The sequence below is a fragment of the Globicephala melas genome, chromosome 2 (assembly GCF_963455315.2).
Source record: "Globicephala melas chromosome 2, mGloMel1.2, whole genome shotgun sequence".
In the NCBI taxonomy this organism is placed as follows: Eukaryota; Metazoa; Chordata; class Mammalia; order Artiodactyla; family Delphinidae; genus Globicephala; species Globicephala melas.
This window is the reverse complement of record NC_083315.2, coordinates 56602941-56624986: the sequence shown is the minus strand read 5'-3', so window position 1 is coordinate 56624986 and position 22046 is coordinate 56602941. Positions and strand designations below refer to the sequence as shown.

Here is a 22046-nt window from a genome sequence, read left to right as displayed (position 1 = left end):
TTTCTCCCAGATTTGCTTCCCCCTCAAGAGCAGGTCCACGACTCAGGGGAGTCAGACATGGGATCATGAATTCTGGTGATGGAGTTTTCATGATGGTTTAATGTCAGCATAAGTGTTGAGGGCCCTTCTCCCACCTCTGTGCCCAGATAGTTGAAGGGACATCTGTCCCTCAGGAGTTGCTAGGCTGGGCTTGCCAGAGAAAATCCTTGATGCCCACATGCTGTGGACTCAAAGTTTATGTGGCAGCCCTGCTCCCCCTAATTCTTATGTTAAATCCTAATCTCCAATGTGACGGTATGAGGAGGTGGGGCCTTTGGGATGTGATTAGGTCATGAGGGTGGGACCTTCATGAATGGGATTAGTGTCCTTATAAGAGACCTCAGAGAGCTCCCTTGTACCTCCTGCCAGATGAGGACCCAGGAAGAGGTTGGCCATATATGAACCAGGAAGTGGGCTCTCACCACGCGTGAACCTGCCAGCACCTTGATTTTGGACTCCCAGCCTCCAGAACTGTGAGAAATAAACACCTGTTGTTTATAAGCCACCCAGGCCATGGTATTCTGTTGTAGCAGCCCAAACGGACTCCTACACCAATTGAATTTGAACGGAAAGTCAATGGAAAATTGTTTTTAGTGTATGTCCCAAATAGTGCATGGGACATACTTATACTAAAAATTGTATTTGTTGTTTATCAGAAATTGAAATTTAACTGGGTATCCTATATTTTATGTTTTCTTTCTAAATCTGGCCACCCTGCCCAGACCCTTCTCTCTGAGGCTCGCTTTTCCTTCACGAAGCAGCTGACTGGAGGATGCTGTGCGGGCCTCTTCCTGCAGGATCAGCCCTGAGAGGAGGTAGCTCCTGGTGGGCCCTCTCCCAGTGTCAGTCCTCCCAGCCCCGCTGGTCTTCATTCTGCCCAGCTTGCCCTCCCCACCCTGTCCCACCCTTGGCCTCCTGGGCCTTGCCTGCAGTACTCTTGAAAGGTGCCCACCCCAGGCATTCCTTCTGCCCCTGCCGGGCCTCTGGTCCTTCACCCTCTCTGTGCTTCTCCCCCAGCAGAGGTTCACTGAGTACTTTCTCAGCTCCAGGCCAGGCAGAGGGGGAAGGGGGAGGGGGGGTGGGGGTAGCAGGACCACAGGGCCCTGCCCTCAGGAGCCTGAGTGCCAGGGTGGAGGCTAGGTACTGGGAAGCATTTCAGGGCTCTGCCCCTGGTGATGAGCTGCCAGCAGATATGCTTCCTGGTAAGGGCTTGCTTCGGCGTTTGCAGATGGCCATCTTCTTGCTGTGCCCTCCCTGGGGGGAGGGGGGTGCAGTGGGGGGGGAGAGAGAGGAAGAAGGAGCTCTCTGGCCTCTCCTTATAAAGACACTAATCCCATCACAAGGATCCCCCTCATGACCTAATCACCTTCCAAAGGTGCCACCTCCAAACACCATCATATTTCAACATATGAATTTTGAGGGGGACACAAATATTCTGTCTATAACCATCTATAACAGAAGGCAAAGACAGGGACTTCCCTGGTGGTCCAGTGAGTAAGAATCCGCGCTCCCAATGCAGGGGGGCCTGGGTTCGATCCCTGGTCGGGGGGAACTATATCCCGCATGCATGCCGCAACTAAGAGTTCACATGTGGCAACTAAGGAGCCCGCGTGCCACAACGAAGATCCTGCGTGCTGCAACTAAGATCCAGTGCAGCCAAAATAAATAAATAAATAATTTATAAAAAGGACGGAGAAGGATGTCCATTTGTAGCATCCTATGCCAAAATGAAAAAAAAAAAAGAAACTAAAGACGAAGGAGGCTTACAACTATTATCGGACAGCTTTTGCGGGACGCGGGTCACGAACAAGCGTTCCTCACAGCCAGGTCCTGCCCAGGGGCCCTCTGCCCTCTCCTTACTCACTGTTTTCTCTGTCTACTCTTCAGCATCTGGGAGCTCAGCACACCTGCAGGAGTGGGTACCCAACGGGTTTCATCCATGATCACAAAGCACCTGCAATATGGCCACCAGAATAACAACACCTGTGGCAGTGGATAATCACAGCATTAACCAAATGGGAAAGATCCTTAGCATTTTGGGGGGATTATTGTTGGTGCCTTAAAAAATATTCAATGGGATCCTAAACTTGAGAACATTAAAACCACTTTTGAAGCATTTTCCTCTGGAGGCAGTGGTTTGTGATTATATCTATTGCATCTCTCTTTGAGGCATCCAGAAAAGGATTTTTTGACACATGATGTCAAAAAATCTAACTGATGGAATTGATTATCTTTAAATAAAAAGTTGTTTTTGAAGTGGATGTGTTTTGGTATCATTATTCATTTCTATTTCCCAGCAGGGAAATGGATGGATTGGGCATTTCCCCAATCACTTGTCGGTGGCAAAGAGACTGGGCTTTATTTTATCATAAACAAAATGTTGTGTTGAGTCCAAACTTCTGATTTAGTTATGGTTGGGTGCACCATAGTTGTTGTCGCGTGTGATCACAGATCACAAACTGCAGCAAAATCTAGAACTACAGAATCAACCGGTCTTGGATTTGAAAGGAGAAGTAAGTGGTGGGTTTGCTAAACACAATTTGCAGAGTATTTTGTCCCCTTCTGGGTAAGGGAAACAACACGATGAAAACCCTGTTGTGGGTTTCCTGGCCCTCCTGACACCTCAGGAGAGGAGAGCTTGGGAGACCATCCTTCACAGACTTCCCAGAGCCTCAGGCCCTGCGTGGAGGCCCTGACCACCAGGGGGCAGCGCTGGGCTGCTTGTGGCTCCAATGCCCCTGCTTGGTCTGTCTGCCGGCGGGGCGGGGCGCGGCGGGGCGTGGCGGCCTCAGGCAGGCTGGTTACCTTCTCTCTGCCCCAGAAGCAAATACAAAAGTCACCCGTAGTCTCCAGCTGGATTGCGTGTGAAGGGCAGAATTAATACATTTACTACTGTTGAAGTTTAAAATGATTAATCAACAGATTTAGAATTAGTCCCAGATCCAAAGGACACGTTAGTCCGCCATTTGGGTCAGTGTAGTTTACGCTGCCCAGGACGCATAGCCTTCTTCCTTTTATGGCTTCAAATCTATCTACAGAAAACAAAAAGCAGCTAAAAGCCCTCCAAGACTGAGTCGAAGGTAAAAAATTTACTCCCTGCACTTTCTTATCATCATATGGGTCTCTGTGTACAACTTAAATGCAGCTTTGCACACCGTAAGGACAAAGCCAAAAGTCCTGCGAATGCAGCAAAGCCTTTTTTTTTAGAAGCACAGGAGCCACCAACCACTCATCCAAAGACATCTCCAGATGCAGCTTTGTTGACTTTAGTATTTGTTGTGCCCAGAACGTGTGGTCTCCTCTGGCTCTGACATCCCCTTAGTAACACTGCTGTTGGCCCGTCTCACAGGGTGGACACAGTGACTGGACAGGTGTCACGGTCATCACAGGACAGCAGACCTCCTTTGATTGCACTGCACTTTACTGCATTTTTTACAGATTGAAGGTTGGTGGCAATCCTGTGTTGAGCAAGTCTATACGCACCATTTTCCCAACAGCATTTGCTCGCTTCGTGTCTCTGTCAAAGTTTGGTAATTCTGGCAATATTTCAAACTTTTTCATTATTATTATATTGTTATGATGATCTGTGATCAGGGATCTTTGATGTTGCTTTCTGAGGGTTCAGATGACGGTTAGTATTTTTTAGAAATAAAGTATTTTTAAATTAAGGTATGTATATTGTTTTTTAAAAGACATGCTATTGCACACTTAATAGATTACAGTATACTGGGAACATAACTTTTATTTTTTAATGATTTTTAAATTGAAGTATAGTAAATTTACAACATTGTGTTAGTTTCAGGTGTACAGCAAAGTGATTCAGTTATATATATATATATATATATATATATATTCCCTCAGATTCTTTTCCATTATAGGTTATTACAAGATATTGAGTATAGTTCCCTGTGCTATACAGCAGGACCTTGCTGTTAGTGTGTATCTGCTAATCCCAAACTCCAATTTAATCCCTTCCCACCCCTTTCCCCTTTGGTAAACACAAGTTTGTTTTCTATGTCTGTGAGTATATTTCTGTTTTGTAAATAAGTTCAGTTCTATCATATTTTAAATTCCACATATAAGTGATATCATATGATATTTGTCTTTGTCTGACTTACTTCACTTAGCATGATAATCTCCAGGTCCATCCATGTCCCTGCAAATGGCATTATTTTGTTCTTTTCTATGGCTGAGTAATATTCCATTGTATATATATACCACCTCTTCTTTATCCATTCATCTGTCGATGGACATTTTGCTCCTTCCACGTCTTGGCTAATGTAAACTGTGCTGCAGTGAACATTGGGGTGCATGTATCTTTTCCAATTACAGTTTTCTCTGGATATATGCCCAGGATTGGGAATGCTGGATCATATGGTAGCTCTATTTTTATTTTTTTAAGGAACCTTCATACTGTTCTCCATAGTGGCTGGACCAATTTCTATTCCCACCAGCAGTGTAGGAGGGTTCCCTTTTCTCCATACCTTCTCCAGCATGGGAACATAACTTTTATATGCATTGGGAAACCAAAAAAATAGTGCAACGCTCTTTATTGTGGTCAGGAACTGACCCTGCAGATCTCCGAGGTCTGCCTTAGCCAGAAGGTTCCAGATGGAGAAGGCAGAAACAGCGGGGGGACTCAAGGGCCAGCCGTGGGTGACAGACCTCAGCCGAGTGCTGCTCCTCAGGGCGCCAGCCTCCTCACCCACATTCTCTTGTCCAGACAACATCCTCTTGGGTCCAGCACCAAGATTTCTCCTTCCTCACGAATCCAAAAACCTCTGGAGCCGGCCAGTTCCTGCTGTGTGTCCATCCTGGGAGGGTCCAGAGCTCGCTCCGGCATCGCGGGCAGCAGCCCCTCTGCTCTTCCTGCGGTGCGTTGTGGTCCAGCCCTCCCCCCAGGGGACCTGTCTGCTCCATCAGTGGACTTAGCTGTCAGCTTCTGCATTCATGTCCCCTGGTTGGGGTTTAGCCCACACCATCCCACCTGGGGAGCTTTCCTTCGGTGGTGGTCATAAAATGGCTTTCCCTCTCATGTCACTGATCGTGGCCAGCTATTTTCCAAGATCCTTGGACTGACAGGCAAGAAGCAGTTTGACCCCTGGTTTGTTCACACCCCTGCCATCCTCTGAGTTGCTTGCTTGTCCTTGGGGCTCGCCGTCCTCTCCTCGCAGCTCCCTTCCTCGGGCTGCCGGGCTTTCCAGAGGCAGAGGGCACGAGGCACGATGCTCCCAACCCAGGTCCCATGGTGAGTGCTCATTCCAGCAGCTGTGCTGCTTTTACTGAATCTGGAGGTTCAAACATTCAGACCACGCATTTGGACCTGTTGGATGTCAGGGCTCTGCCAGGGTAGAGGGGGCCTCGGGAAGGCAGGACTGTCCCCACTTCTCTGCCAGGGGGCCTTGGCCACCACCTCAGGGCTCGTTCTAGGGCACCCGTCCTGCCAGAATGAGCGTGGGTGCTGGCCTTTGGTCGAAAGCTCAGACAGCGCTGTGCACATCGTGTGTGTTCTGCTCAGACAGGCAGGGGACAGAGGCCAGGGATAGCTGAGTGCAGTGCAGGGAGGGCTGTGCTCTCTTCCTGGGGGGCAGCCTGGGCTGGGGTGGGGACTTGCCTTTGGGGCCCTGTGTGGGGTATGTGATTGACAGGGGGAGGTGAAGAGGTCAGAGAGGATGGTCTTCTTGGCCCCCTACCTCTAGGCCTGGCCAGCGCCACCAGCTGCTGGACACACGGTGTTCCTGAAACCCTCAGCTTCCCCTCTCTCCACAAGCACATCTGGGACAAGCACGAACCTCGGGGCCAGTGGTGCTGTCTGCAGCCCATCCGCTGCTTCTTTGCTGTGGGACCTGGGGAGGAGGCTCTTACTCTCTCTGGGCCATGGTTTCTTGGTCCACCAGCTGCAATGGTGATCCTCCCTGTTGGCGGGAGAGTGGCCGGGCTGTGCCAGCATGGCCCCAAGTCCCCTGCAGGGGCTCCCCAAAGCCTTCCCCAGTCCTGGGACCCAGGGCTGAAGTGGCCACGGCCATGGGGCCACTGTCCCTGTCCATCCTCTTCCCAGCAGCCTCTACACTAACCGGTTGCTGCCCCCTTTCTGCCTTCTCCCCTCCCCGCCCCCCACCTCCCGGGGGCGGGGGGGAAGGAAGCTGGTCTGTTGTATTCATGGGCCGGTCCCCAGCACTGGTGAGCCCAGCACAAAGCAGGCTCCTGATCAGTGTTTGTGTAAGGAGTGTTCACCCTGCCTGCTGGACAGTCGTTTATCCCCTTCTCTGTCTGATTCAACTCTCAGCTCTCTGAGAAGTCTCCCTTACCTGGCGATCCCTGCTTAGAGCCGAGCTCAGCCCCAGTGCCCCGCTCCCAGCTGCTACCTGGAAAATGCAGAGCAGGTAGTCGCCCCCATTCCCTGGGTGGCTGCTTGCTGGGCTCACCTGGGCACACAGGGGAGGGCTCCTCTTCTGCATGGAGGGAAAATGTGCCAGTCACACCCATGGTCTGGGCCCCCTGGGCATCGGGGAAATCAGACAACAGTTCCGATGTCCAGGAGCCGAACACCCAAGCAAGGAGATGCACGCATGTGAGTCTGGCCAGGGCAGAGGGCAGACGGAGCTCAGCCTCCCAGAGAAAGGCGTGTAAAAGCCTGTGTGTGCCTAGAGCCCACGTCCACCCAGGCTGCTCCAGGGAGGGGGGCTGTTGGAAGGCCTTGGGGCCTACTGCATGGGCACCAGAAAAGAAGGACAGGGTATGTTCATGTCTCAGGTAACCAAAACCATTTGCTGGTGGGATTGGAAAACCATACAACCTACTTGGAACACTGTTTGGAAATTTCTAATAAAGTGAAATATACACTCATTCTGTGAGCCAGCAATTTTGCTTCATTTGTATTTATCCAGAAGAAATGAAACTTTATGTCCACAGAACATTCACGAAGGCTCATAGTGACTTTATTCATAATAGCCCCAAACTGGAAGCAACCTGTCCATTAACAGGAAAGTGGATACACAAATTGTGCTACAGTCACAATGCCCAGCAATAAAAAGTTACAAATGACCAATGCCGATACCAATGTGGGTGAATCCCCCAAACCAGTGGAACAAATGAGAACTGGCACCAAACAGTACATATATTGATTCCCTTTGTATGTTTGTAAGGACAGAGCAAATCTAGAGCAGTCTGGATAAGAGCTGCTTTTGGGGGTGGGATGCACTCGGTGTGGCAGGGTGTGAAGGTGATGTTCCGCATCTCGACCATGCTGGTTGTGACCAGGGAGTAGACATTTGTCAAAACGCACCCAACTGTACGTTTGATATTTGTGCCTTTGGCTGTACATGAAATACGCCTCAATAAAACTGATGTTACAAAAAATCACTTTTGGTTTGAAAGAAAAATTCCTTGCTTAAGTAACCACCCTGTAGAGTCACAGCTGTTCATGGACTTGGCAGGTCTGAGCCACTTCACACGTCTGGAGCCCCTTGGGTCCCCCGAGAAAGCCCTGCCGTATCACCCGGCTGACACTGCACATCCCCTCCAGATCTCCTCCAAGGGGCCTGAGACCTTTCCCGAGGGCAGCTGTGGCCTGCAACTGACAGACGTGTTCTGACAGATGTCTCTTCCCCTGTAACCGCGGGGAGACAGGGATACTTTGAGAATTCAGGGTACTCAGCACTGGCTCTGAGTTGTCACTCATTCCTGGTGACTTCAAAATACCACCGTGGTTCCACAGTCAAAGTGGGGGCTTGTGGAGGTCAGGAGACAAAAAGAGTTTTGTCCCAGGTGCGGGTGTCCATGGCGCTGGTGGGTCTGTGGTCATCTCCCCAGCTTCCAGTGTGTGGTTGGCAGGTGGCTGAGCCCCCACATCAGTTCTCCCGCCTTGGAGTGGATGCTACTTTGGTAGAAATGGGACAAAAGGGAAAGTCCTGGCACTTCCCCTCCCTACCATGAGAGTAAATCAGAGGTGATTAATTTGCATCCTGGAGGAATTGCAGAGATTCGTGGGGCTATCAATGACTCGAGAAGGTTCCTAATGCATCCCTTTATCGTTCCACAGCGTGGGCGCTGATGGGTGGCTTTGGTTCTCCCCGGGCATCTGCAAGGACCACCAGGAGCAGTTTGCTCATGTCCGGGGGTGCCTGGGACTCATCCTGTTTTCCTGCCACAGCAGAGCTGGCAGAGGCCCGGCAGAACACCACGCTGGACCCCACAATTGATGTCCTCATGCAGATTGCACCTGCCTCCCTGAGACACAAAAGAGGGAGAAACCCCCCCACAAATATTCAGGGGCCCATCCTCTTGACCAAGCTGTGGGGAGACCATGGAGCATTTCAGGACAGCCCAATACAGTGAAAGAGACATCATTATACCTAAGAAAAGCAGGCATGACGTTTGCGGAGACTTTCTGGAGTTTGAAAGCAACATATTGGCCATTTGGGTGTACCCTCCCAAAACCTTTACCAAGGAACCTGTAAGGCCACCAGGTGTGAGGGGCCCCTGGACCTCATCTCCTAATAGACCCAGTGACACTCAGTGTTTGTGGCCAACAGCAATGCTACCAGTGGGCAGACCACCGTGCAGAGCACCAGAGTTCTGGACAAGGCCATGCCCTCCTCTGCATGTGACTATTCTTCTCTCCAAGAAAGAGGTCCTGGCTGCTACTGGGTCCTGGTGGGGACTGAACAGCTGAGGGGACATCAGTGGACCACAGTCCTGAGCTCAGTGCATTATGGGTGGGGTGTGATCTGCCCCGCCCTTCCAGGAAGTCGGGTCTATGTGGCTGCAATCTGTCATCTCATGGAGATGGTGTGTGAGAGCCTAAGAAAACCCAGAAGGCGCACGCAGTTGCGTGAACAGGTGACTCAGACCCTGCAACATGTCCTCTTGCTTGTGGTCTCCTCTCCCGCAATCGATACCTCCTGGGAAGTTCCCAGTAACCAAATGGCGGAGGAGGCTTGCTTTCCGGTGGTTCTCTGTGACATGTTGGCTCCAGCTGAGAGCAGGCTATGAGGGCATTACAGCCCCAGTCTCAAGTGTCCCTGGAAGACGGTGGGGAAGGGAAATCATCCCAGTGGACAGAGCTTGAGCAGAACAAATGGTTATCACTTTTCTGGAATGAAAGACAGCCAGAAGAATTCACCTACACCAGTGATTCTTCCCCTCCCCCCACCGCCTTGGGGATATTTGGCAATGTCTGGAGACATTTTTGACTGTCACATCCAGGTGGAGAGAGCTACTGGCATCTAGTGAGTAGAGGTCAGCCAGGGACTTGCTGCACCTCTTACCATGCACACAGGACTGCCAAAAAGAACGATCTGGCCCCAAACATCATTAGCGCCACTGTCGAGGAATCCCAATCCACACTGATTTATGGGCAGGGACAAATAGTTGACTGGACAGTCAGGAACTTGGGAAGAATAGGATTCAAAGATCGGTGACAAGGAGGTGTGGTGACGAAGGAAGATGTCTGGGGACGGCTCTCCTAGAGCATGGAGATATCATGTCCCATGTTTATGCTCATTAAATATACCCTGTGCAGAGGAGGCTCTCAGGAATCGGTGGGACAAGATGGCAGGTCCTGTGATGTCAGCCAACCCTTTCTCCAGGCTCAATCGGCCCCAGTACAGAGGGACCCATTTGCAGCGATGCAGGCTGGGGATGAGTGAGACTACACGATTTCCCCTCCTCAAGGCCAGCCTGGAGGCCACCCCTGCTGAGCGCGAGTGACATTTGGCAGTGGGGAATGGTGCAGAGCCTCCGTATGGTTCCCTCCCTAGGGTGGCCAGTCAGACGTGGCTGGCTGATTGCGCTGGACCCTTTCCATTATGAAGTAAGGCCATTTCTCTCACTGGAATACATGTATTCTGGATTCAGGTGTGCCTTCCCTGCCTGCAACACTTCTGCCAAAAACTACCATTCATGGGTTCAAAGGATGCCTTGCTCACCATGATGGAGCTCCACACAGTGTTGCTTCTGCAGAAGAATTTCAGCTTCACGGCTATGGGATCACACACAGGGGCTTCACTCACTGAGTATCCAGCTGACCCGGGAGCAGCTGGCCTGATGGAGCCGGGAACAGCCCGCTGGAGATTGAGCGACGGTGCCAGCAGGGAGGCAGCTCCTGCAAAGGCAGGAGCTCGGTCTTACAGATGGACCTGATGATTTGAATCAGCCATGGCCGTACGGTGGGGTCTGTCCCATGGCCAGAACACACGGTCTGGGAGTGGGAGTGGCTCTTGTCACCATTTTGCCTCGTAACCAAGAACCTGTGCTTTCCCGCCCCCACCCCGTTCCCAGGGAGGGAGGGCCTCCTCCAGGAGCCATTCAGGGTGTCACTGGTCTGGAGGCTGAGACCCAGCCATGGGGGCTTCTCAGGCCACCGCCTCAATGCAGAGGAGGGCGCTATTATTTGGCTGGTGACGAACTTTAATCATCAAGGCAACATGGAGCCGCTGCTACACAGAGGGGTTGATCTGTGACATTCAGGGGACTCTTGGGGGTGCCTTTTATTACATCCACGCCCCCAATAAAAGTTAATGGTCAACTACAGCATCCAACAGGGGACTTGTGATGATTCAGACCTCTCGGGAATGAAAGTTTGGGTTATTTCATCAGAAATGAAAGATCCCAACAAGCTGAGGTCCTGGCTGAGGGCAAAGGAAACCAGACTCATTCTGGAAGGAGGAGGTCAGGAATGTCAGCCATGGTCCCCGGCTGGTGACAGACACGCGGCTTGTCTATTCTCATTTTCCTCCTTGCTTGGGGTGTGTGTGTGTTTGTGCGTGTGTGTGTATACAGACAATACGTGTATATGTACACACATACATATGCATACATGCACATGGGCGTGCATGCACGCACATGTGCACGCATGCGGGCACACACACACACACACACAGGACTTGCTCTTTTCTTTTACTTCCAGTATCTCTCAGCGTTGTCCTGGCAACAGTTCGCTACTTGCCAGCTGCAGTTTGTTCTAATTATGTTTTCCCCCACACGGAAGGTCCTGCCGAACCGTGTCCCCCTCAGAGACACCAGCTCTTCCTCCTCAGAGGCCTGCTTCCAGCCCTGGGTGCCCCCCACCCCTCATGCTTGTAGCTCATAACCACCTGGCCCCTGAGCTTTGCCCCCAGCCCTGGGATGAGCTTCACTTTCTCCATGCTGCCTCCATGGGCCCTTTTTGTTCTTTTCAGTCTTCTGATCCCTGTTCAACCAAGTCCCCATATTAAATTCTCTCTGTTAAAATAACTGATATGACTTCTGTTTTCCTAAATGATACACGGATTCCATGACTTGTTGGGGATTTAGAGATCCTTCCCTCAAGTCCCTCATTTTACAGAATATACTGAAATTTTATAGAAAACTGGGACCTGGAAAGGGGAGATGCCTTTCTCAAGGTCACTGTAATTTAGGGGCCAGAATTTCCTTCTTCCTGTGCAGGGCTCCCACCACCATCCTGTAAAGCCTTTTAAGCACCTCTCAAAGCTGCTGGTGGAGGAGTGTGCCTTTCATGTGGGATTCTCCACCTGTCCTGCAAGAACTAAGTACAGTCTCCTATTTTCTAGTGGAGAAGAACGTCCGAACCAGAAATGGAAGGTGGAGCCCTGGCCGGACGCTGTCCCCAGGGCCACAGTGCATCCCACAGGCCAGCTGAGCATCTCCTTCTCCTTGTGTGTCAAGTCCACCCACTGGACAGGCTGGGAGTTGCTCCTGGGTGGCCCTGCAGCTGGGAGCGCGGGTTCTTCCATCAGGCAAACTAGAGCTGCAATCTTGGTTTCACCACTTACCTTGCCAAACTTCCCTCCTTGTCTACACAACAGGGATTTTGACATCTAACTCGCAGGGTTGTTGCCCGGATAGAATCCCACGGTGTCCACGATGTGCCTGAGGCAGAGCACAGCACGTGGTGGCCGCCACCACCACCACCACCGCCCCTGCCCCAGCTCCTGGGAGGTGCTCGGCTCTGACTGTGCTGGAGCCCATCGCCTGCCTGGGACAGGCCCGCCGCCCACAGGGAAACGACTTGCTTTCTTTTACAGACACCATGCCTCTCCTGCACAGAAAAACATGTGCAAATAAAAAGCCACAGGAAAATCCTCTTATTCTCTGTGGCCTCCCAGTTGCCGTCTTGCTGACCTCTGGCGAACACACGTCAAGGGAAGCTCTATTGTTTTCATTTTGACAGAAAGTGTCCTGACCATTTAAAAAGGACAGAAACTCTTGTCTCACATAATAAAACTGTGATACCTCGGTTTACATCTCATCTGATTGGAAGAACACTTAAAATAAAAATGGGTAAGGATGGACACCTGTTAGAATCCTCTTCCTCCGTGCCATAAAACTTTTCTTAGATGGTGTTTTACCAGGGACACTGGAGTGGGTAAATAATTGGACCAGCCAGTGCTTTACAAACATGTTAATTTATTGAGTAGGCATCAAAGCTTCTCTCCATGTCAAGTAATGGAGAAGCCGTATCACACGGATTACAGAGCTATTGTTACTTGAAATAATCTTTCATAAAAGAAAGAAATGAAATACAGTTCTTCTATAAAAAGTGCAGTAGTAGTCATTACTGGAAGTTTTCCAAAATGAAAGCAAGATTTACTACATATTGCAAAAATCGGTTTAGTGCTTTAATACTTTACAAAGTAACAACCCAACCACCAAAGACAAGCTCTTACAATGGGTTCCTTCTCCAAGGATAGACCAGATGGAAAAGAATATTTGCATTGAATCAGAAAAGGGTTCTGGACAACTTGGTTGAAGCAACAGGGATTTCTGACCCCTTTCTGACTCAATGTTTTCCTTCGTCCATGGTAACAAGTAAACTGGGGAAACAAAGTCATGTATTTCATCCCAAATCAGTCAAATGAACCAGTAAAAGAAAAAAGAAAGGGAAAGAAACAGAGGAACTACATTCACTTGCCAATGCGTGTTGGAAGGAACCAAGCAAGTACACATCAGCAATCATCAGTTAAAACGAGACACACTGGTCAAAGCTGAGGGTGAACGGGGTTCAGGTTCTGAGTGCAGACTCAGGGGAGCCCCCTGTGGCTCTAAGGGCCCTGTGGGTGGTGGAGGGCCCCGGGCTTCCTCGGGGTGTTGAATGATGACTGGCTCTGGGAGGTGGCGTTTGCCTCGTGTACAGGGGCTCTGGGCCACTTGCCCGTCTCCAACTGTGCTCACGGTGGCTTTACTAGTTTTGGTCACAAGTCAGTGGGGACAAGCTGCCCCACTCCCACCTACCAAATCATCACTCCAGGGCAGGCGTTTGGATTCCATTCCAGGCAAGCAGGAAAAACTGGACGGGCTGCAGGGCTCCTGCCTTGGAGGAAGTTTTGCGAGGGCCCAGGAAGCAGCCCTGGAAAGGTCGCCCTCTCTGAGCACTGGCCAGGAGCATGTCTGCCACACCCGCGTGTGTCAGGGCAGCAATGAAAGGGGCCTTGTGTATTTGGCAATTCAAGCGAAGGGACACACACGTGTGGGCTCACTCACTGTCTGCAGCTGCCGAGGGAGTGCTACGAGGGAGCTCCTGGTCCCCCAAATGGGGGACCCTAAAATATGGCACCCAGAGAAGTGACATCAGAACCACGGAAAGGGAACAAGAGAAGGACAAAGGCTTTTAACCAGGCCACAGTAGGACAAGGGTCCTATAAGAAGCTTGTAACAGTATTTTGCCAACAACTGGTAGAGGAAAACACATTTGGCCAAAGGACCTAGAAGTAAACACCAAGGTTAGGTAGTTGGGAAGATCATCCCGCAGGGGTAGGAAGTTCAGAGGGGGAAGCATCCCTCCCCTGCTGGTGGGCGAGGCCACCAGAGGGCCTGGCCGAGGAGGCTGTGTTGTTTGGCTCTGCTATGTCCAGGCTCTGCCCCTGCAGTACACACACACCTGTGACCAAGGGGCGACAGGAGGCCTCCAACTTTGTCAACGCAGTCCCCCCACACCTGTGTGAGCAGCTCCCCTTCCCTGAAGGCCTGCTTTTGGTGACATAAGAACGGGTCCTGCTAGGGGTCAGGCTGATGCCCTTTCCTGGGCAGGGTCATCTGCTGCCACTGAGTTTGCTCTAGGAAGGAAGGCCTATCTCCCTGGAGACACTGTGAAGGCACAGCGTCCTAAGGACCCATTATAAGGGACTCTCCAGAATGGTCCAGGCCCATGACGACCTCATGGAGGGGGTGTGATCACGAGAGGTGCCCTGGAGGAAACTGTCCCCACCTCATCCTGTCCCAGAGGGCCCTCTGTAAACAGCGGAGTACCTTCTCTATGAGGGAGGGCCCCAGGGCAGGCGTTTACGCAGGAGACCCGCCACCATCAGGTCTGGTGCTCACTGCCACATCCGGCCTTCGTAAACCACAGGCTGGAGAAGCAGCCAGGCTGCTGTATCAGCTAAAATTCTCCCCATTTAGGGGCGAGAGTAGAATCTCGACTTGATAAAGGCTGCAACTGATACTTTTAGGCTTCTTAATAGCTATCAAATTATTGATTTCATTTTCTTTTTTCAACAAGTGTTTATCCAGCACCTAATATATGTCAGGCGCTGTTGTAGGCACCAGAAGTACAGCAGTGAGCAAAACATACAAAAATTCCTGCCCGCGTGGAGCTTACATTCTATGGGGGCTGGAGGGAGGCATACAATGAATGAATGAATGAATAATTCACACGCAGCCCTCAGGTGGCGATAAATGCACAAGAGGAAGACGCGCAGGGAGGCGGCAGGGAGGGTGGGATGTGTTGGCTTATTAAATAAAGAAGTCAGGGAGAGCCTCATTGAGAGGTGACATTGGAACAAAGACTGGCAGGTAGTGAAGGGTGGCTGAGGGTGGGTGTTGGGAGAGGACATTCCAGGCAGAGGGCATGTGCAAAGGCCCTGGGCCAGGCTTGTGTCACTGGGGCAGAGGTTGGAGAAGTACAGGGGTGGGAGTGGTCTTTGTCAGAACCTAGTTGTTTCTTTGAAGTCATCCTGCAGTGTCTGCTCTATCACAGATGTTCTCAAGGAGCTGGCTCCACTAATTTACCCTCTTTAAAATAATGGGTTGCTTTGGTCTTGAGCATATTCAGCCTATATTTAAAAAGCCAGTGGTACCTCTCATCTTACATTAAAGAACTGATTGTGCGTGTGTGTGTGTGTGTGTGTGTGTGTGTGTGTGTATTCTTGAGATGCTCTCTTGGAGGAATAAAAAAGGATAAGCAATGGCCATCATTTTGTACATACATAATTAGGGTGGGACTCTTTTTGCAAGCATCAAACAGCAAAAATTGAAATTTCAGCAAATTATTTTGCAAAATAAAATGGAAATAGTAATATTTTAGCCTTGTTTGGAGATTCTGGTTTCTGTGCTGTTCCTGCAGTGATGTGTGTATTAAGTCAGCCGGTGGGGGGTGGGGGTGGGGGTGGAGGAGCACGGCATCTTGACACAGCACAGACTACACACTTGTTCCCGAGAGGTCTGTGCAGGGCAGCCCCCTCTCTATTCTCTGCTGGGGGTGGGCATGGAGCGAAGAGGAAGGACCGGTTTTGGGGAACAAAGTTACCCACGTGACTGCGAACAGACCATCTCGCACATTGCTCGGAGCAATCATGAAAGTCTTCCTGATCAGGGTGCCTCGGAGCGCTCCCTGCAGCCTCCAGGCCTCCTGAGGGGAGTGTGGGGCCCCTCGTCATCATGTGTGCCCTGTGGGTCTCCTGGGGATGAAGCGCCCTGGGCCCAACCCCGTGTCAGCAGATCCACCGTTAGAATCACGCTCTGGGCCGCTGGGACCTGTGCTGGAGAGTGGATCTGGGCACTGGGGGGACGAGACAGAAACAAGAATGAAGCTGGGCACCTCTCCCCACCCTGGAGCCCCATACCAAAGCGGCCCAGTTCCAGTAGCAAGGAGAACCTATAGTTAGGACTGAAGGGCAAGGTGGGGCCCGGAGGTCTCCAGAGAGCCACCGCTTTAAGGCTTTTTGGAAGGGGGTGACTGCTCCCTGGTGCCAGGGGTGCCAGCCACTGTGGGGCCCTTTCTTGGATGTGCTTGTGCTCGGATGACAGCAGAACCAGACTCTGGACAGAGGCAATGTCACAGCGGCCGGGGTCTGACAAGGCAGGGTCCGCTCAACCACGACACACGTTTTCTTCTTATTTATTATAACCGTTGGAACAAAGAAAAAGAAAAAAGCACTCGAGGAACTTAATTTGTAAAGTCCACACCACAATGAGGAAAACTGAATCGTGTCCTAAAGAAAGAAACCCTCCCAAACGTGCATTACTCCACGTCTCTTAGTAAACATGAAAGACACAGCGAATGGAACACATGGTTTGGCAAAGCCTTTTTTTTTTTTCCTCACACAAATTTCCCACCACTGATGGGTACAGCCCTTTTTTCTTAACCAACGTGAAATATATTTTGATCGGTTAAGTTTATTTCTGCAAAGTAGAGTAGTTCGCAAAATAAGCTTGAAGTCGCTAAGCGAGGAGGTGAGAGCCACGTAGCCACGGCCCTGCCCCAGAGGCGGTGGGCACTGCCTGGAGGATTTCACACCTCGAGGTGTGCCCCCTGCTATCTTGAGTCACTAAATTCCTGACGGTAAGCTACCAGAATTAATAAATCAAATCACGTTGGAAAACATAAAGTTTGTAAAGTAACAGATCCCAACTTTTCAGAACACCACTGGAGCCACTGGGTGGTGATAGGCAAGAAAAAGGTCCACAGTAACTTAGTGAATAGAAAGTATTCATTTAAGAGGAAAGATGCAGTACCAAAATCCAGGAGCAGAAAACAAATCAAGCTTTCCATGGAAAAAGAGGAGACATTTACACAGTTCCACCTTCAGAGGGGATTTGAACAAAGAGCAGAAATCATTTCACCCCCAAGAGCCCACAGCGGAGCCCCACCCAACCTAAAGTTAGCCCCCCAAGGGGGTAACCCTGTGACAATATAAGGGTGTAAAATATTGCTCTCTGGCATATTCTGAAAATAATATAAAAATAATTTCTATAGTACAGTTTAAACTTGGCTTGTAAAATCTCAACATAACAGCATAAAATCTACAAACAGAATACACTTAAAAACGCCTTCCTTTCACAATATATTATTTTTTAAAAAGTCATATACCCAGGTAACGCAGTTGCAGGAAGTGTGAAGCAAATGACTGAAATAACCTCCACTGGGGTTTAGAAGTATCTGGGATCCTTCTGGAAACTTGCTGTCACTTAAGAGACATCTGACCTTTCCAGAAAGGGAAGTTTGGCCAGGTCAGACCGGCTGGGGAAGGCGGCCCACAGGTGGGGCAGCTGCTCAGCCCGTGTCCAGGACCTGTGCCTAGGTGGGGCTCATGTCCTTTCTAGAATCGGAACTGGCCGTCTTCCTTTTCTCTAGCACCCCCAATCCACTTCCTTTTCCTCCCACTCCACAAAGGGCCCCCAAGTCACAGAAGGACATTAGAGGACCTCTTGACCCACACGTGAGAAACACAGCAGTTTCTAATAGTTCCCGTCCAGCCTGATGAACTCATTTCGCCTGAGAGATGTCTGGCTTGGGACCAGGGCTAAAGGTCTCTTGTGAACACTGGGGTGGGGTGGGTGGCTGGACCAGCACATTTAAGGGAACAGTGGGCTCTCTCAGTTTTTAACATTGTTTTTAGAGGAAGGATGGATCCAGATCTCTCACAAGAGGAGACGTCTATTTGTAAACGATGTGGACGGAGGGCATCGTACCAGATGGGAGTGACACCCACAGGCGCCCTGCACATGGAGCGGCCGGTGCAGGGGTCTTCCATGTTGTGGGGGGGAGGGGAGGAGCCTGGGGTGGGGTCTGGGGTTGGATCTCAGCCTCTTATTTATGGCATATATGTCAGATGTGGGTGTGGTGGTGGTGACCCTGAAATCCGAGGAGCTAGAACAGGTCACTGTTTTTTGATATTACCTACAAATAACACTGCCTGGCTTTAAAGGTTTTCCTTTTTCCTCTGGTACTACAAATGGACCATTTTTATTCTCAGTTTGCCTTTTTTTTTTTTTTTTTTAACCTGGCAGAGAGCATGAGAAAGATAAAATATTTGCACAGCCAGTTTTGGAAATTTCTGGTTGGCTGTTTTCATGTTAAAAAAATTAAAAAACAAACACGAGATTACTTTCTGCCTCCTTGACTTCTTGTGCGTGTGTGTTTGGTTTCTGAATGGGCAGGGGAGCATTTTCCAGGCTGGCTGTTCCACCTTCTGTGAGATGTAGGGCAGGAACTGGCGTCTACACGTGAAGCCATATTTATTTCCTGTGACCTCACAGCTTTGGATGGCAAAGCAGTTGGTCAGCATGACGTGAAGAATCAGTCCAAAAAGCTGCCACAAACCCTCTTGAGGAGAGAATTTTTAAAAACTACTTTTTTTTTTTTAACAAAAGAAACCCCAGTAATATGAAGGACATGAATGTTAGTAATTACCACACACCGAAAGTATCGTTTAGCACGAAAAGTAAAACTTTCGAAAAATTTAAGATCCTATTTAATAAATAATTTTAAGGAACCACTTATGTAAACCTTGAATAAATTACTGAAAACTCCACGTGCTGTGGACAATTAAAAACAAAAAGAAATTACTCACAGGAGATACTCAAATTAGTTTATTATATCAATAATTCTTCAAACAAGTAAAAACAAAAATCCCCTTCCGTATTTTTTTTTTTTTTTTTTCTGCTCTTTATCTCGGGGGAAAGCATCCTTTCTGGAGAAGGAGAAGCTGGCGCCAATGAAGAGATGGTCTACCTCCTGTGTTTTCTGAAGATACACCCACGGAGAAGCTGGGTGCTTTCTCCTCTCTTTCTTGGGATTATTAGAGGCTATTCTAAGGCTCTCACAGGTTTTAAAGGATTCTTTTGCTAGTGAGGATTTTACCCATCGTATCTGTATTTCTTGGAAACGAGATCTTTCCTTAGTGAGGCGGGTTTAACGCCTCAGTGTCCTTGGCCAAGAGCGGTGCTCTCCAGAGGTAATCTTGGAAGGAAGACGCTGCATACTGCTGCTCAGAACAGGGTAGCTAAGGACACATTATTTTTTCCTCAAGAAATGTAAGGAGGCACCAAAATAGGGACTGCTCAGGGATGGGGCTGCCCCTCATGTGCTCTGGAGCCACAGTCAGGGTTACCCGCACCCTGCAGAGGGGACACCGATGGGAGCGGTGCCCCTCCACCTGGCTGATCCCAGACAGATGCGGGTGGAGGTGGAGGTGCGGGTGGGCTTCTTTCCCGGCGGCCCTCAGCCCCTCCCCTCTGGAAAGAGGCGCAGGCCGGGTTTCAGGGCGGCCTAGAGGGGGCTTGCACAGTGACCGCAGGGTCAAGTTCTCGCCTCGCTCCTGGGGCACCGATGGTCGCTTCCTAGGGGCCACTCTGGTGACAGAGCATTGAGGAAGTGTCTTCGAAGGAGAAATGTGAGCAGGCTGTCATCTTTGCTCATATATGGTCAACTCCAAATTGTGAGTTCGGAACCTTGCCTTTGGGCCCCAAGGTGTCTTTGGAAAGCTCCTGTCGCCTGAGCTGCCCGGCACCGGGAGTGATCGCTACACCTCACCGCGCCCTGCGAGGTAGGTTGTCCGGTGCCCATCCTACAGACGCCCGCGACTTTGATGGCAGTGTGAATGTCGCTCGAGCCGGGGACTGTGGGAGGAGGTTTTGCTTATGAGATGGAGCCGTGTATTCCTAAAGGGTCACAGGGACCACCTGGGCGCCAGTGGGAGGCCAACCGCCCTGTCCTCCAGGGACCCGGGAGGGGCACAGGTGGGAGCCCGAGGCAGAGCCGCCACCGCGGTCCCGGGGCCGCGCGTTTGCTTCGAAACCCTAGGTGGCAACAATCGCACGCAGGTGACCGCTACATGGAAGAGGTCAGTCGCCGGGTTAGGGAAAACAGAAAAAAAAAAAAAAAAAAAAAAAAGGCATGTAAAACACTCCCTTCTAAAAACAAAGGGCTGCAAATTTCTTTATTTCTCTTATTGAAGAACAAAAATACCCTTGCAATGGCTATTGAGTTTCCACAGGTACGAGGCAGATGCTAGCTAGCACACCCACTTCCAACAGTATGACTTGTTTCCTATCCGTCTACTACCTGAGTGGCGTCAGTGTAGGTTCAGGCACCATTAGGAACGTTTGACCAAACACGTACACAGCACGGACAGAGGATCGCCGGCCTCCCGGTGGACCAGGGCGCGGAGGAGACACCAACAGCGTGGAGAGGACAGCCCAGCCGGCGGGGCCGCGGCGCGCGCTCAGGGCCGGGCCGCGCGCGCCTCGCGCCGCCGCCGCAGCTCCTCGCGGTAGCAGTACGAGCAGTAGTGCTCGGTCTCTGCGCGTCCATAGAACGCGCAGTTCTCGCGCTGGCAGCGCCGCTGCGCCGGCCCCGCGCCGGGGCCGCCCCGGCCGCCCTCACCGTTCGATCGCGCGGCCGGCGCGTCGGCGTCGGCAAACTCCAGGCCGTCGCGCGCCGCGCCGAAGCCGTTGGTGTAGGTCTGCGACTTGGGCTCGGCCGCGCCCGCCGCCCCCGCCGCGCCGGGCAGGGTTATTGGGACGGCGCGCGCCAGCGACTCGACCGTGTTGACGGTGCGCAGGGCAGCGGCGCGAGCCGGGCTGTAGCTCTGCGACGACAGCGAGCGGTTCTGCTGCGGGTACGTGGCGCACGGCCGCAGCGCGCCCACGGCCGGGGCGCACGCCTCGTCCCGCGCGCCCGCCGCCTGCACGTGGATGACGCTCTGGCGCCCCGGCGCCGGGGGGCTGCGGCCCGGGACCGGTCCGCTGGCACCCGCGCGTCGCGCGCCGCCGCCGGGGCCCGGGGAGGCCGCGCCGCCCGCCGCTGCCCGCGCCGCCCGCGCGCCCGCCGCTGGCCCGGGGCTCGGGCGCTCCTTGAGCTTGAGCACCAGCTGCGTGGGAGGCCCGGCCGGCGGGCCCGGCGAGGCGCGCTCCGGGCCCGGCGCGCCCTCGGCCTCTGGCCTGCGCGGCGGCCGCTTGGCCGTGGAGGCGGCGGCGGCGGCGGCGGCGGCATCGCGGCGCCGCTGCTCCTGCTCGGCGCTGAAGCGCTCCTGCGCGCTGGTCAGGTAATAGCCGATCATCTCCTCGTGGAACTGGTGCCGGTGGCTGGTGAGCAGCAGGCCGGCGAATATGAACTTGCGCTCGCCCTGCATGGCGGCGCGCAGGATGTTGAGGCTCAGCTTCACGTCCGTGCTGTACTTCCAGGCATCGCCGCGGGGCCCGCCGCCCTTGTCGGCCGGCGACGCGCCCGCCGTCTTGTCCGTGGGCGACGGCGTGGTCTTCTCCGAGGGCGACGTGCTGGCCGAGGCGCCCGACTCCTCCTTGCTGCCCTTGCGCGCCTTGGCCTTCTTCTCCTTGCCGCGCTCGGGCGGGTCGCTGTGCTTGCCGTTGGCGGAGTTGGCGCGGCTCATCTTGCCGTGCACCAGGCCGCCCAGGCCGCCCATGTTCTTCTTCAGCTTGATGCCCAGCGTCTTGCTGAAGCTGCCCAGCTTGTTGGCCACAGAGTCCGCCCGGGTCTTGTCCTTGTCCTTGCGCTGCTTCTCCTTCTCCTTGTCCTTGCCATTCTTGCCGTTATTGCTGTTGGAGTTGCTGCACACCGAGTCGCGGTCCGAGTCCAGCGAGTCGGGCAGGGACTGCACGTCCTCCCCCGCCGAGGCCGTCGGGGACTCCGGCTGCGCCAGAGGGGCCTGCAGGGGAGAGGGAGGGCAGGGACGGGAGGAGGTTAGAGATCAGTTGGCCCCACGCGGCCGGTGGAGGCAGACCCCGCCGCCGCGGTGTGGCTTCCGGCCTCACTGCCCGAAACCCGAGCTGTGTCCCAGCTTGAGAGTCTCCTGATTCTCGATCTAGAGCCGCTGCCTTCACAGCCCTCGTGGGGGTGAGAAAAGAACACCCACAGCCACGTCATGACATACTCCAAGCAGCTGGACTCTGGAGCCAGACTGCCATCCACTGTCACTCGTGCCATCAGTAACATGGGGTATCGGGACCTGCCTCAGGGAGCCCTGTGAAGTTTAGATACACGTAAACGC

General features: G+C 52.2%; 1 protein-coding gene across 4 annotated transcripts in view; it reads right to left on the bottom strand.

Moving 5' to 3' along the window:
- Positions 1-12434: 12434 nt before the first annotated feature.
- Positions 12435-22046, bottom strand: part of LOC115862920 (OTU domain-containing protein 7A) — a 398816-nt gene continuing 389204 nt past the window's right edge. For all 4 annotated transcript variants that reach the window (XM_060293933.1, XM_060293934.1, XM_030875278.2 and 1 more), the window contains one exon: positions 12435-21704. In XM_060293933.1, coding sequence (XP_060149916.1) covers positions 20262-21704 — 1443 coding nt within the window. In that variant the 3' untranslated portion in view covers positions 12435-20261. The remainder of the gene's footprint in view (positions 21705-22046) is intronic.